Raw genomic sequence first — 14743 nt, 5'->3', positions numbered from 1 at the left:
ATAAGCTGCTTCGTTTGCACAGGTCTGAGCGATCTAGACCAGGCAATCAGAAGCGACACCCGCATGTTAGCAGGGCCTTTCACAAGGTTGCTCAGTGACAAACCACGCGCGCGTAACTGTACACCTCCGTGCGACCTCTGTGAGACCAGAGAGGAAGCGTGCACCCCCAGTCGCAGTACTGCCGCTCCATGCAGTGCCTCTGACTTATCACCAACGGGACGCGAACCAGCGGGAGAGAGGGCGCGAAACGCACCGAGCCCCTCCCTCACCCCCACCATACCGAAATTCCGCCGTAGCCGGTGCGTGTCAGACTCGGTAGCAGAGGAAAAAAAATAATGATAACGAAAGCACGGCGGCAACATATGGTGCCCGTACGGCGAAGAGCTACGCTCGGCAGCAGCCGTGCGGTCTCAAGAGGTAGGTAGCTCCACAAGGCTGACCCCTTCTTCGCTGCTGTCGCCAGGCAAGTAGCGAGCGAGAGTCGGTAGGCGGCGAGTGACAGCAGCCGCCCGGTGTGTGTGTGTGTGTGTGCGCGCGCGAGAAGACACTGGCGAAGGCGACGACGATGCTACGAAAGCCAGGTCTGCGGGCCATGGTGGGAGCCGGTGCTGAGAGACCGGTCGCTGACAACCACGCGAGAGTGAGTCTTGTGTGTGAGCTAGGGGAAGAAACGCCGCTTTGAGACCGAGAGAAAAAAACAGTGGTTTTAACTGAAAGCTCCGCATACGTGCGCAAGAATCCGGCTTTTTGAAGGAAGATATGAGGCAGAAATTATTCGTTTACTCAAGACGTGGGAGGTCTGTGTGCTTGCATCCGCTGGAATATAGGGCGCTATATTGTTCTATCCATTTGCGCCGCGAAAATCAGAAGTGACGCGTTCCAGTTGAGCCACTAGCACAGGACTGCTAGGTAGGCGTGAAATTCAAAATGGCGCTTTCAGTTGAGCAATGACTGCCCGGCAGTGGACATAGCACTCAGGAAAGTCCAGGCGTTTTGAAAGTACCTTTAAGGAAGCTGACGGAATCTTTAATTTCGCCATTTTTCCAAACACGTACAGCAGCTGTCGAACACAATTCACACGTGCGCGTATGAGCAAAGCTAGACATCCGTCCGCTCGTTGCGGACGGATGTCTAGCTTTGAGAGCCAGCTCAGCTTACCTTAATTTTGTTAAAGCGCAGAAGTGAAGTGTCAGGAGGTGCGTTACGATGCCCATTGACAACGTACGATGTAAGCTTACTAACTTTCAGCAATAAGCGTCTAATTACCTCAAGAGATGCGGAAACTAGCTGCCAACTGAATTTTGATTACGTTCGGCGCTCGGGCAAACAAGCCATATCGAGCACAACATTATCTCGCGTTAGGCCACTTAGTGCAGAGTACTGGCATAGCCACAAAGAGATATAGTCCCGGATCGTCGAAAGGTATCAGCCGGTTACAATACCTTTTGTTTATTTATTTTCGCGATTTTGATTTATTTTTTTAAGCGAGTGTTCGCGTGGTTGGAACTGGGCTCATTACGCGTCATATGCTGGCAAAGATGGCGTCGGAAACTTGTTAACGCCAAACATTATTGCGCTATACAGGAAACCACAAGACCTTGCTCGGCGCTCTCAGTGAACGGGCTAAGAAAACGAGCGGAAAATTTTAAGTGGCAGAAGGCTGCGGTTGTGCAAGAACTCTCGGCCCATAAAACCGCGCGTTGTTTCGAAGCGATTCTCTTCGGTTACCCCGATTCCGCTTATTTACACACGGCCTCGGCGGCGCCGCTTCTGCCAGCCCCATCCGGTCGGCAAAAAGAAGGGAGAGCCGTTTATGCGCTCTGGCTGCCAAACCCGTCGGAAAGGCGAGAGTCGATTCGCTCGCGATCCGAAAGCCACAGACATGCGTACACAAACAAATTCGCAGGCACACGCGTACACGCGCATAAACGCGGCCCCTGTAAGGAGAGAGAGAGATAGCTCCACGCTCGAACTAGTGCTGTAGAGACAAAAGCAAAAAGAATGAACGATGAAGGCATACAACGAAGACGACAGCCTCCTGCCGAGTGGAGACGTCCGCAAAGAGGCCAAACAAGTTCCCGTTCTACGCGTAAGAAGGCGAGGAAGTTAGCAGAAGAAACGGCAAAAGGAAACGAATCATAAACAAAAAATGAGGAACAGACGAGGGAGAGAGTGAGAGCTCCGGCATGGAAACCAGTTTCATTCACGCATCTTACGGCGCCGCCGCTCTTCGCTCGATCCACATGCGCTGGGGGGCGGTGCCACTCGGCTACTACTATACGCTTTCATTCATGGATCGCCTGGAGGAAGACGACGAGGAAAAACAACAAAAATCTTACTACGGCGGCCGACGTAGTACTACTACCCCCAAAGCGACGAAGACGCCGCGAGGCGAGAGAGGGGGAAGAAGCAGGCGATACGCACCGGCTCGGGAAAGAGCGAAAGAAAGAGAGGGAGTAGCAGCAGCACCTCGGGCCACATCGCTTCTCTTATTTTCCTTCGTCTACCAGCGTCTTCTTGTTTTGCTTTGGCCGCGATGCAAAGACGAAAAGCGCACGCGCGCTCAGATGCCGGCAAGCTGCCGAGCGTCGCCGAGCAGTTCCTTCTTCTCTGGGAACCGTGGGAAGTCGGAGGAGTGGGTCACAGGCCATGGGAAAAAGCGGCACAGGTGAAAAACGTACGGAGGCGCAGCAGCAGTGGCGGCGAGCAGATCTCCGTAGATTTTTCTTCTCCTTCTCCCCTTCCAATCTCCTCCCCTCTCCCAACCGCTCCCTCCTCTCCAGAACCCTATACATCTATGCCTGTTGCCGCCGGCAACCGAACGCTGTTCCCTTTCACACACTCTCTCCTGCACGCTTCGCTTCACGTTCCCTCTCGTTTCATGCGCCCGTACTCACGCTGCAATGCTCAAAGCCCCTCTCCACTACGTCATCGTAGTAGTAGTAGTAGTCTGGTGACGGCCCCAGCCATCACCCCTGCCATCCCTGCCAGACGGAGCGACAGTGGCAACGGTGGTGGCGCCGCACCGCGGGGGAAAGTAAAAGTATACGAAAAGGGGCAAAAAGACGAAAAAAAAAAAAAGTACCGGCCCGGCATACGCGAAGACGATGTGAATGGAGCTTTGCGAGTTGCTCGTGGATGCGTACGCACCCCGGCTCACCCGCTCTCTCATTTTTTGCTTTGATCGCTCGCCTCCTTTCCACCGCCTCTCGCCCATTCTCCTTTCCCCTCACTTCCTGCGGAAGTCGCGGGGAACCGTTTCAAGCAAAAACTGTGCCGAAAAAAATAAGACGGATAAAACGGCAGGGCTCCGATTCCACACCGTAAGAACGGCCCAGCGATGGTTTTCTCAGTCGCGCCACCACCGGAAGAGGGAGTCGGGTGGAAGGTGGCAATCGCGCTCAGCACGCGATGTCCTTGTACGTTCGCCGCTTTTTTGTGTGTGTGTGTCTGCTTCTGTCCCACATATTTCTTTTTTTATGTGTGTATCTGCAGGTTCCCCGGCCCAGCTGAGACCGAAGGTTCGGCGCGAGACGTGCCAAGAGAAAGGAAGAGTTCATCAGGGTCGACCGGGAGATTGAGAAGGAGCCGACAGTCTTCATTACGACGCCTGTTCAAGGACACGAGGCTCAAAGCTGTCTCCAGAAGTGTGCTAATCAACAAATGTGTGGATAGGGGATGTGGCCAACGGAGTACAGTGACGGAGATAGCCAAATAACTTTGTTTTCATTTCCAAAACCTTAGTGATTAGATTTGCTAGTTTCGCTCAGGTGTTTGCGTCTGGTGTCCACGTCTTCTGAGTTCGGTCGCCCATGACCTTCAAGCATGACAATCGTTGAAATTCTGTTATTGTGTTTCGTACCCCTTTTCTTGGAACGATGCTTACCGTACGTTTCACTCATGACTTTAATGTCTTTCACCAGTGTTGGTTAACTGACGTTACGGCCTCTTTCCACACTACGTGATGAGGAGCGCCGTGCTCACTCCCTAAAATATGTCGTGACGATTACGTAATTCAAAATTCCCAATCGTTATTCGTGCGCTGTGCAGTCATGAAGGAGGCACAAAACAGGAAGAACAATCCATCCAATTCCGTGCAATTTATTGTAACCGCAGCGCTGCCAGAACCATATTGGTTTATTTGTCTGCTAGTATCCTTGAGGACACGATTAAGTTCTAAGACAGCTGTTTCACGTGACCCCAGTTATATTTGCCGAATTTGTTCCAACTATGGTACCATTCCCTTTCTTCTTCGCATGCCCCCGTGTCTTTCTTCCCTTATCTTCTTGTTCCGCGGTCCACATGATTGCGAAATCAAGAGAGGTTTTCTACCTTTTTTGTATGCTATACTCATTGCTTTAGGCAGCAAAACGTAAAATAATGGAGACTAATCATAATAAAGATGAACGAGATACACATTACGAATACTGACGCTGAAAGTAATAATACAGAAAGCAGTAAACCGTTCACTGTGCTCATGAAGAGCTGCGTGTCAGCAGGTATACCTTCTTCCCGTCGCCTATTTCGTGCCGAAGGGCAAACGCTATATGCGGGATTCTTGTTATCGAGAGTGCTTTAGTAAACGGAACTCATAACCACCAGCGGGTGAAGAATGTGAAACTCCGTGCACGCCTGCGTGCAGAGAATGTTAACGAATCGTCGGGAGGCCATCGTTCGTGGTTGCATGCAAATCGCCGACGCGCGCTCTTTTCTTCCCCTCAAGGCATGACTCACGGCGTCAACCACATATTCCCCGTTCGCATCCTACACACCTCCAGAACAAAAAGATAACAACAAATAGAACCCAAACCTGAAGCTCTCGCGATATTTCAATGTTGCGCAGCGAGCGAATGCATGTCGCATTGAAAAAGAAATGAAATGCGCAAACCGACGAGGCAGCCGCGAAAGACGATCGAACAGGTTTGACGGCGATACGGAGTAGGCGCCTCAGAGAGGTGAGTCATGCGAAGGCAGTGCATCAGCAGAGAGATAGGCGTGCGCAGACTCACGCACGCACATACGAGGCGTTCAGCGATGCCGGCGTAAGATTTTGGGCGTCCCATGTCAACGGGCATCCATGGGGCGCGTATAGTGGAAGGGAGCGGGAGGTAGACACCGACAAGGCGCCGACCTGGCGGAGCCGAAGGCGACGCCTGTCGGCACGTGGACCATTTATTTATGACCGAGGATCGCGGAACATTGGGGAAGCTACAGTACACGGCTGCTGCTGGCAGGCTGAGCCACGACGTCGCAGGGTCTGATTTGCAATTCGCGCATCTTCGTCGCGCCACCTCCGCTGTCGGGCACGGAGAATGACGACCGTGAAACGAAGCCACCAGGTCGAGTGGCAGCGGACGAGAGAAACAGCCGAGGAGGAGTGGCGCGGACGCCCCCGAGCGGGAGTTTGCTCGTTACGAATGCACCCGCGTACGAAGCGCCATAAATAAAACGCCTGGCGATGTCGCTCTGGTCTCACGGGGTCACCTGTTCGTCGTATTTGCATCATACGCATTCCTGTCACACTTTTGGTTTACTTTCTCGGTACATTTATGTTACCCAAACATGAAGGATACCTTCTGTTCCGTTCTGATAAACCTTAAACGTAATATTGCTAAAGAAAGCGTTGCTCTCGAGGAACCAATAAGTGGGCTTACTATTGAATAGGGTGTGTACTATTAGGATCATGTGGAGCTTGCAGCGTCATCTAACCAAAATAAAATGCGCGCACTTAAGCCTGCACAAGAGCCCCGTAGACATGACTGTGCCGCAGAAGGAGTGAAAGCCCCGAACTATGATGTAGATCGAGCCCCTCTCCGCATTTTCCGCTCCCAGCCCCCTTGTAAATAAGCGTGCGAAAAGCTTTGGCACGATAAAGTGAGCTGTAGTACAAGAGATTACCAGAAATCTCGTTCGTTCAGCCGTGCTTTTCATTCATCCACTCCTGCGCAGCCCTCCAACAATCAGCTTCTCAGCTAACCAAGCCGACCAAAGCATCAGACCACATGGGGTTTCTACGCGAAGCCCGCGCTGGTTCAACCGTCCATATAGGTCTCCACCATGCAGCGGCGTGGGTTCAAGTGGCGCGCACCGGAGTCACTCGACGAACCCGCGGTACGGAGGCCGCGCTGGGGTTCCCTGATGAAGCCTCGCGAACAGCAGCAGCCAGTAAAGAGCGTGACAGCCGCTACGCTCCCAGCAAAAGCGCCGCGGGTGGGCGTGCGTAGCCCACTTGTAGGGCTTGCCCGCCCGTCGGGGAGCGAAACCATGAGTGATAACCCAAAGTGTGTTCCCGGCGTCCCCTTCCTAATGCCACTCATTGGTCTGATACGAACGACCGGCGTTTAAGAGCAGGATGAAGCGGTGCAAAGGGGAGAAGAGCGGATGAGACTCACAGCGGCAACGCATGTCGGTGGCACCCAAGCTAACCGCGCGGGCGAGAAAGGGCTGAAAGCAGTCTAAAACCTGTCAGTTGCTGAACAAATACGGATTGATCAGTCTAGGAATGGAAAATCAGCTGTGCACACTAAAAAGCAACGACGGTTTCCAGCTGCCGTCTTTGTTTCTAAGGCATGTACCCTGTTGAAAAGCCAGTTCGGCACCAGTAGCGACTTGTGCTTCCCAGTAGCCAATGCGTCAAGTTGTAATGAGGATCACGTGCGAGAGAGGCTCGGGAAAAGTGTGCCGGTCTAAAAATCAGGATGTCGCAAACGTTTTCAAGAAACCATATTGCTGGTTTCGTCGCTTGTTTAAACATGTCTGAAAGACGTATAGCTTTTTTTGCTCCTTTATCATAGCTTTCCTTTGTAGCCGTATGCTTGCGCCTGGCTGGATGCTAATGAGTAATTACCCCCTTATGTGTGAAAAATGCAAAACATTGCTCACGGCACTGTAGTAGCCGCTCCTTTCACTGCACCCATGCAGCATCGAATCCTCGAAACAGCGAGTAAAGTCGGATACAGCTCAAGCACGCAACGCCAAATGCCTTCAAATAATGCCCTCCAACCAATGGCGTCGACCGATTGTCATGCCGTCGCGGCTAATCACCTTGTGCGACATCACAGGGGAGCTGGCAGCGGTAGATGGATTAGCCACGAATTTTCCGGATTAACAGCGACGTCATGTAAATCGGTCCGCGCCATTGTCTTGAAGGTGTCTTGGCACCTGCCGCTGCTTTCTTGATATTTATCCGACTATGCATCCTGAGTCCCCCATTCGAGTTGTAAACTCCGTCAATGACTAATTTATTTTTTCTTCTGTCTCTGCTACATGACTAGCAGAAAACCCGGCCACTAGACAAATGACAGTCTGTTACGTGACTGCCATCATCAAAGAACGCTTTGAGAAGTCGATCGTTCAGTCAGGCCGCATATTCAAAACCTGTCGCTTTCTTTCTCCCCTAAGTTCGAGGGAGGTCCCCCGTGCCTCCGGCGCGCAACGCACATGGTTCTTTCGACCACCTGGCAAGCGCACGGCGCGCGGCAGAGGACCTGGCCGCCTTCTTGCCGTGGATAGAGGTAGAGGGGAGGTGAGGGCGGGGAGGCCTCCACGACATGTGCAAGGGGAGTCTGCGACTGTGCGCGCATCATCTGATGCTCCGGAGCGCGCCACTGCGTTCAGCTTCGCTTCATCCGCTGCGCACCTGCTGTCTGGTGCCGAGCGCAGCAGGAGTCCGCTGGACACGAACGAAGCACTCCGCATGCCGCCACCACCACTTTGCGGGGTCTCCTAACCGTGAGGAAGCCGCTGCAGCGTGTACTGCGATTATAATGAGCTGGAGAAATTAGGCGTAATTTGTCTCCGCCCAGCTGAGATAACTTCGGGTGCTGATAATGAATAAAGTGCGACAGCGTCAATTATCGATGAAACAAGCACGGACAAATGGCGCGTAGCAGTTAGGGCTAAGCTTTCCTGCATATACGCAAGTGCCTGGTCATGTGAATCATTCACTGATTATTACCCCGTAGAGTCTTGACAAACGGTGCGGTAGCAAAACTCGAACAAAAACCATCGACGTTATGCCAGAGTATGTTATTGAATGAGAAGCAAACGTTTGGAAGATACCAGCTCTAATGACAGTGTGAACCAAGTTGCGTCCAGATTCGTCACAGTCTCTTGCTGCACTCTGATTTCGAGTGCTCGTGCATATATATATGTATCTGCGGTGTCAAAAGGGTCGAGTAAGAGCGCTCAATCTTACGCCGGTGCACCACGCAGGTCTGGAAAATGTTTCCGCAACTTTTCCGCACCACATCTGTCGCGGACTGCCGCGTTTTCTCAATCTTTTTTTCTTTCTCGCCCTCTCCCAGTTCGAGAGCAGCGATTGCAGCCCTTTCACGAGCTCTGGCTCTCGATAGATATCCGCGGAGAAAAAAAATAGTAATAAAGACGCGACGGTAACCACTCGAGCGTACCGGGACGCCCCGCTTTCAGCCCTCTTGTCGACCGGCCCCTGTGCGCGCCACGATTACATCACCCGTGTCTTTATAAAGACACGCAAGCCAGTCGCCTGGACACGGTGCTATCCTGGCTCTCCGTGCTGGACGCAGTGGCGATGGGGGAACGTGAGAAGTTGACTTCGCTTCCATAACTCTTTCCTTTCATCGCTTGGGATTAAGACTCTGACTTCCATCCCGTCCGCGCGCGCGACGAAACGGTATTATTCTCACCGCTTTTTCACGGCCCTTTAAAACTACACCGGATTTAAAGAGAGCGCGAGCGGAGGGGGCGAGTTAAAAGGCAGCGCTGACGGGGGAAGATATGGGACCCCAGGCAGAAAATCGTATCCCCTGCGTTTCCGAAGAAGACGTCGCAGTTGAGATCGAAAAAAAGAAAAATTAAGAAAAATAGTGCTGATCGAAAAGGCCCGATTGACCGCTCGTAGCCGAACTGGTTTCTTTTCCACTTTCGCTTTCTTTTTTGCTCTTCTTTTTATGTCTTTGTTACTAATGGCAGGACGCGGCGCGACTCCCATGAGTGCAATAGGAAACGTGCGTGTCGAAACACCGGACATGTCTAAACACAGAAAGGTGGACACGGTGGGAAAACTGGGGGCGCGATGACCGGCTGGAAATTTCTGTTTTCTTTTCTTTTGCACTGACGCCTCCTCGGCGATCTAGAGGGAAAATTTTCGCACCGATACAGATTTTGCCATGCCGGGATGTAATGGAATACAAGCTCATTATAGCGAGCCTTGTCATGCCAGACACAGTAAGGTGAATCCCAGGTCGGATTAAAATTTATAGACAGCCCCTCAGCATCTTCTGGCCCGAAGGGGTTCAGCATTACACAGTAGCAGTGCAAAGATGGAGGAAATAGTGGCAGCTATTATCAAGGGCGGATGTACGGGGGAGCGAGGCGGGACGGTCGCTCACCCCAGGCTAGAAATTTTACACAGGAAATCAAAGCGGAACCCTATTTTCTGGAAGATAAAATGCAAGAAATACATGGTTCACGACTTATACAGCGCTTATTGTACACAGGCCGTGTTAGCAGCCCGTCTCCTACGCCAAAGTTTTCTGCAAACTTCCACAGACACATAGGTAGCAATACATGATGACACCAAGCGCCGCGTGCGACTCAGGAAACTATGATTCCTGACGAAATGTCAGCTGAAAGAGCCATTTGAAGTCAAGGGTCTGGCGGAGTCCCTTATGACTCGGCGGCTTTGCTTATGGTCGGAATGGAAATTAGATGGCGCCGACCTCACGCAAGGTTCCCCGACAAAGGTCACGTAGTAGCTTCTGCATAAACTTCACGATGATAATGATCGTTACATGAATAAAAATATGATGCCCTCTGAGTTGCCACAACTTTCTGCAGAAATCCCATTCATTCCGCACTCGTACACACCAACTCGCCGTATTTTGGGAAGGATAGAGCATTTCGAGCTGGGTGCACAGTTACGTGGAATCGCGTATGTTCCAAATAAAAAAAAAAGGTAAATATCAGGTGAAAGCTCCCGCAGCATACGATACTCAGAGTGCTTGCCCTTAAACACTCTCCCAAACTCCAGAGCTAAAAAAAGAAACAGAAGCGATGGCTAGCAGACGCCCTGCGAAGACGTCTGTTCATTCCTGCGGCGCACATCTACTACACACGGTGCCTTCCAGGAGTAGCAGACAGACCTCCTTCGCCTGCACCTCTGGCACTGCTGGGGCTTCCAGCCTGCCTGCCAATCCGCAAAGACGCGACGCACTTGTGTGTGTGTCTGTATTCGTGCCCGCCGCGCCCTCCTCGTGCGTCTGACTCCGTGAAATTTCGCTCCTTTCGGTTTTTCCCAGAATCCCGCGGAGCCTGGTTGAAGAGAGAGGAGAGAGCCGCGCAAGCATGTCCCGGTTTGAGGGCGCGCGTGTTTTGGTGCTTGCACCACGCGCGCATGTGTACGTCTGTCTCCCCCTCTCCAAGTTTGTGCGTAAGCGTGTTTGTTTCAACGAAGAGGGAGAGAGAGTTCTTAGTTGCCCTCTGTTTCAACACTAGGCTACCGAGATGGGTGCAGGGAAAGCCGAAGCGCGCAGCGTGTCCACAGAAGCGAACCGGCCATATGGTCGTCGAGCGCAGTCGCTTGACAAGAGCCGCAGCCCACAGCGTGACGGGGGAAGCGAAAGCTCGATTTTAAAACAAAGAAAAGACGGGTAGAAACCATGCATGGCCCGACATAAAGAGAAAATGCAAAGGCGAAGGAGGCCTCGCTGCAACGAAAACGCTAATAGTTCATTCTAGGAAACGGAGGGGAAAACAACGCTCTAGAACGAAAGCCCATGAAAGCGCGGTCGAAGTAACGCATGAAAGAGAGGTACGGCGACCGAGATGGAGAAAAAGAAAACGAAAGAGTAAGAGAGGAGGAGAAAGAAAAATGGTGAGAGGGAAACGAGGCGTCACATGACTTTCTTAACAGCCGAGTCGTACACTTTCTGTCGGATTAGCATAAGCTAATACAGGGCGTGTGCTTCGTACAAACGGATGCATACGTAAGTCAAGTTCACTGCTTTCGACTGCAGCGTTTAAACTGACATTGAAGCGATGCTTAGCAAGTTCCTCCTATGAACATAAATTCGATATCACCACAGTTCGGATGTCAAACTCAACAACAACGCTCGGAGATATCTGAAACATTAGCGCCTCAACTTCCTTCGGAAGGGCGAACAAAAAACCACGTTAACAGTCTCGCCCTTTCAGTCGGGCGGCGAAAAACACTGCGGCTTCCCAAGAGTTTGCGAAATGTCTCTCTCTCCTTGTGTACTTCTTTTTGTTTTTTGTGGCGCACGGCTGTGTCAACGGCACTCTGAAAAAGCCGCGAAATCGAAAAAGGCTAACGAACCGCGCATCCTCAATCAGGCTCGCGCACGTGCGCGCCTTTTCCGGCGCTGCGCAACCGCAGCACGTAGTTTCGCAGCAGCGACCCCGCCACTCACTCAGCACGAGGAATCTCGAGTAAAAAGCGAGGATCCGGCGCCGCACGCTGGTGGACGCGGACGATGGTACAAGGACTCGCGCCATCGTAATCCCGGGTCGTCGAAGCGCCGTGGCCACCAGTCGGGGCGTCTCGTGAGAGCTCATCAACGCCGTCGTCCCTTCGCCAGAGGCACATTTTGCATGTCCGCCGGTAGCCGATCCACTTTCACGTCGCCTACACACTGCCGACACTGCCTGCAACAGCCTCCCGACCCCGGTGCCACCTGCCACAAAACTGGCTGTCCCCGGAGGCGGCAGCAGCAGCAGGCAGATATGGCGTGGCCGCGTTCAGTCCGCTTTATTTCGCAGCTGCCTGCGTTCGCGATGTCGCCACGCCGCACATTTTGCGCGCCTGTGTGGCTGCAACAGCGCCATGCCGTACAAGCGCACTGGTGGAAAGGACTGCGCTGCGTAGCGACGCCCTTCTCCATACCCCCCTCTCACTACCATTTACTGCTCTCTCTCGTTACGGCACAGACACTGTACGTCGAGAGTGCGACGATGGGTTTTGTTTTTTGCCACCGCTTTTCTACATTAATTTTACCTGCCACTCGAAGCGGTGCACACACGGCCACTTGTCGGGCTCATGCCACGACCGTTCGCGAACGCTTCGAAATGTGCAATATATGGGTCGTTCACAATATGCGCGCGGCATGAAGGCGGGGAACGCGGGTAACTGCAGCTAAACATAGCAGTTATCACGCGGGACTTTGCCTCAATGGCGACAGCGGGGGTGCCTACACGTGTAACGGTTGCAGCCTCGTTTCCCCTTTAACAAAGCCGACGTAAGCGAGCGCCGCAGCCTGTCGTCGGAGTCCTCTCTCCGGAATGTCGATAATCGACTCGCCGAGGATAGTTGTACATAAAACTCGTGCTGGTGTGCCCACTCGAGTGCTTTCCCGGAATCAAGAAAAGAAAAAAAAGGCAGGGTAAGAGAAAGCGCCCGCACGTGCACAAGCGTCAGACAGTGTAAGCGGAGAGGAGGGCAGCGCGTTAAGTGGAACGGGCTGGTTAAAAAATGGTTTCTCCTCGTTCCCCAACCGTGCACTCCAGGCAAGGCCCGCTCCAAGGTCGCGTCTAGAGAGCGCGTGCGCTCGGTGCGCGTAACCCAATACGTAGCGACAGCTGCCGAGCCTCCCCGGCTGTGGAGCAGCAGCGGGCTGAAAGGAGCGAACCGAGCAGAGCAGCGCCAAAGACCAGGCTTGGGCGAGTGGGCCACCAAGCATGACGGCAAGCCCCGCGTTGCTCTTGCGGGGGCAGGGTGCAGCCGTCTCTCAGTGCATGCTGCAGATCTTGGCCGAACCCCATCGGCAGCAGAGGAGGAAGAAGAGAGATGACCTTTTTGAGGGTGTACAGCGTTCCGTACAACCCAGCAGTGCTGAAGAGACATGGCCGGACGAAGCCAGTCTAAACACAGACTGCGCCGCGCGGTATTTGTGCGTTCGATCTTGCTATTCCGCAATTACATCAGACATGATCAGATTACCGTCCATCAGCTTCAAACTCTGCGCAACTACGATGAATGGTAACGCCCGCAACTGGCAGGAAAGCATCCGATTCCAAGAGACAACAGGCGGCCTTCAAGCCGCTGCCATCGTAGCGGGCGTCGTTTCAGTTTGTAAGAGCAACTTAGCGAAGACATCGGTTCCTTGTTACTGAGCGCCTCACTCCTTCTCTCTCGTGGCTAAAAACGAGTTCCCAGTGAACCCAGACATGCGTGCTGCCTCCCCACTGGCGACGCCAAAGCTCAGGGCAGAGGGGTAACCCTGCTTCGATGGTTTGCACCGAACCTAAAGGAAGCCCAGCTGTGCGCTGAGAGCACAAGCGGCGTCTCCCTTCTATCGAGCACGTGTTCACTCTTTCTTTACCATTTACGCCTCGTGCTGCCTGCACTCATGCCTGGTGGTCATCCAGCCGGCTGGACAAGAGTGAAGCGGCACGCGCTTCTGGAGATTATCACCCTAAAGAACGGCAGCCAGTCAGGGTGGACAACCGTGTGGCGCCAAAGGGGCATGGAGGAAACTGGAAAGCCAGGGGGGGGTTGCTTTGGGCGCACAGGCGGATCCCTACCCTCCCGACGACACAGTCCTCGTACACAAAAGGGCGCCGCCGCCAGACTTGGGACCCTGCCACGAGAAGACGTATGCGTGGGCAGTGCGATACCGCACAGCCGCCGCGTGGCGCTCTTTTGTCGGGCCGACTCCACTAACGACGTTAGGGGGCCCCCACGCTGGACGCCCGAATGGTGCTGCTGCTGGGAGCGCACGTTCAATTGGTGGTGAGTCAGCTGGCCCATAAGCTCGTGCTGGGTGACCCGCTCTCTCTCCCCATGTGCTCAACTAGAGACAATGACCTTAATTCGACCACTACGCCGTCCATCAAGCGTCCCGCGAGGGCCGCTGGAAGGCTCCGGCTATCTGGACCACTTGGTTCCGAGCCAATAAAGGTTAGTTAGGGATAAGTATTACCATCCCTGCCCGTGCGCCGAATTCCCGGCGGTGCGGCTCGTATCGATGCGTTGGGGGACGAACGCATATTACGCATGTTAGCGAGGGCGCATTACGAAGTTGTGAGCCTTTGCTCTACTGCGCACCGCTCGTGAGCCTTGGTCCGCGGAGCGGCCCACGGTATCCCTACACTTTTCACGAGGTTAGTGACACTGACGATGCACACATTTTAAGTCATATAACTAATCTATGCGGACCCGTTATACATTTGAGCTGAAAAGTGCTGTTCAGGATCTGTTCCACATCATGCAAGTGCGGTACAAGGCGAGTTGCCTTTTTGGCCTTAGCGTGTTGTCTGTCCAGAATGTAGGCAGTAGAAAGACGCGCAGTCTTCAGCAAGACTCCTCAGCAATAAGGATTTGCAATTGCGCCTTGCATTTTCCGTAAGCTGCCCGTACGCAGTGACCGCACCATATATCTTTAACACCGCACGCACCTGTTCTTGCTTTCTGATGAGACCACGACACCAGCAAAATGGCAAACTTCGGAGCGGTATAGCTCTAGACTTACAACGTGGGCAGAAATTAAGAACTGTGGTGCATTGCTGCATTTTACTCATGCGCAGGTTTTGCTCTTGCGTCAATGAATCGCCACGAGAAAAATTAGCAAACAGCATGTCAGCGAGTCACGTAATTTCGACACAAATGAGAGATGTTTGTGCAAGGCAGCATAAACGAGCTTATCGCGTAAAACAGCGGAATGTGCAAAAACAACTTACGTTGCAGCTTGTTTTCCAGGAGGAAAAATTGAACCCGGTGAACGCAACGCAGCTATGTAAGCACGTG

At 53.0% G+C, this 14743-nt stretch overlaps 1 protein-coding gene across 6 annotated transcripts in view; it reads right to left on the bottom strand.

The window, feature by feature from the left end:
* The window catches only part of pnt (ETS transcription factor pointed), a 196877-nt gene that overhangs the window by 50905 nt on the left and 131229 nt on the right, over positions 1–14743 (bottom strand). The window contains exon 1 of one of the 6 annotated variants that reach the window (XM_089548840.1): positions 11412–11759. The exons of the other annotated variants lie outside the window; for them this stretch is intronic. Coding sequence (XP_089404966.1) covers positions 11412–11556 — 145 coding nt within the window. The 5' untranslated portion in view covers positions 11557–11759. Of the gene's footprint in view, positions 1–11411; positions 11760–14743 lie in introns of those variants that run through there. 6 annotated transcript variants of the gene reach the window in all.

Source organism: Amblyomma mixtum, chromosome 6 (genome assembly GCF_055824585.1).
Source record: "Amblyomma mixtum isolate Tamu chromosome 6, ASM5582458v1, whole genome shotgun sequence".
Classification (NCBI taxonomy): domain Eukaryota; kingdom Metazoa; phylum Arthropoda; class Arachnida; order Ixodida; family Ixodidae; genus Amblyomma; species Amblyomma mixtum.
Note: the sequence above shows the minus strand (reverse complement) of the source record. Positions and strands in the feature narration are given on the sequence as shown.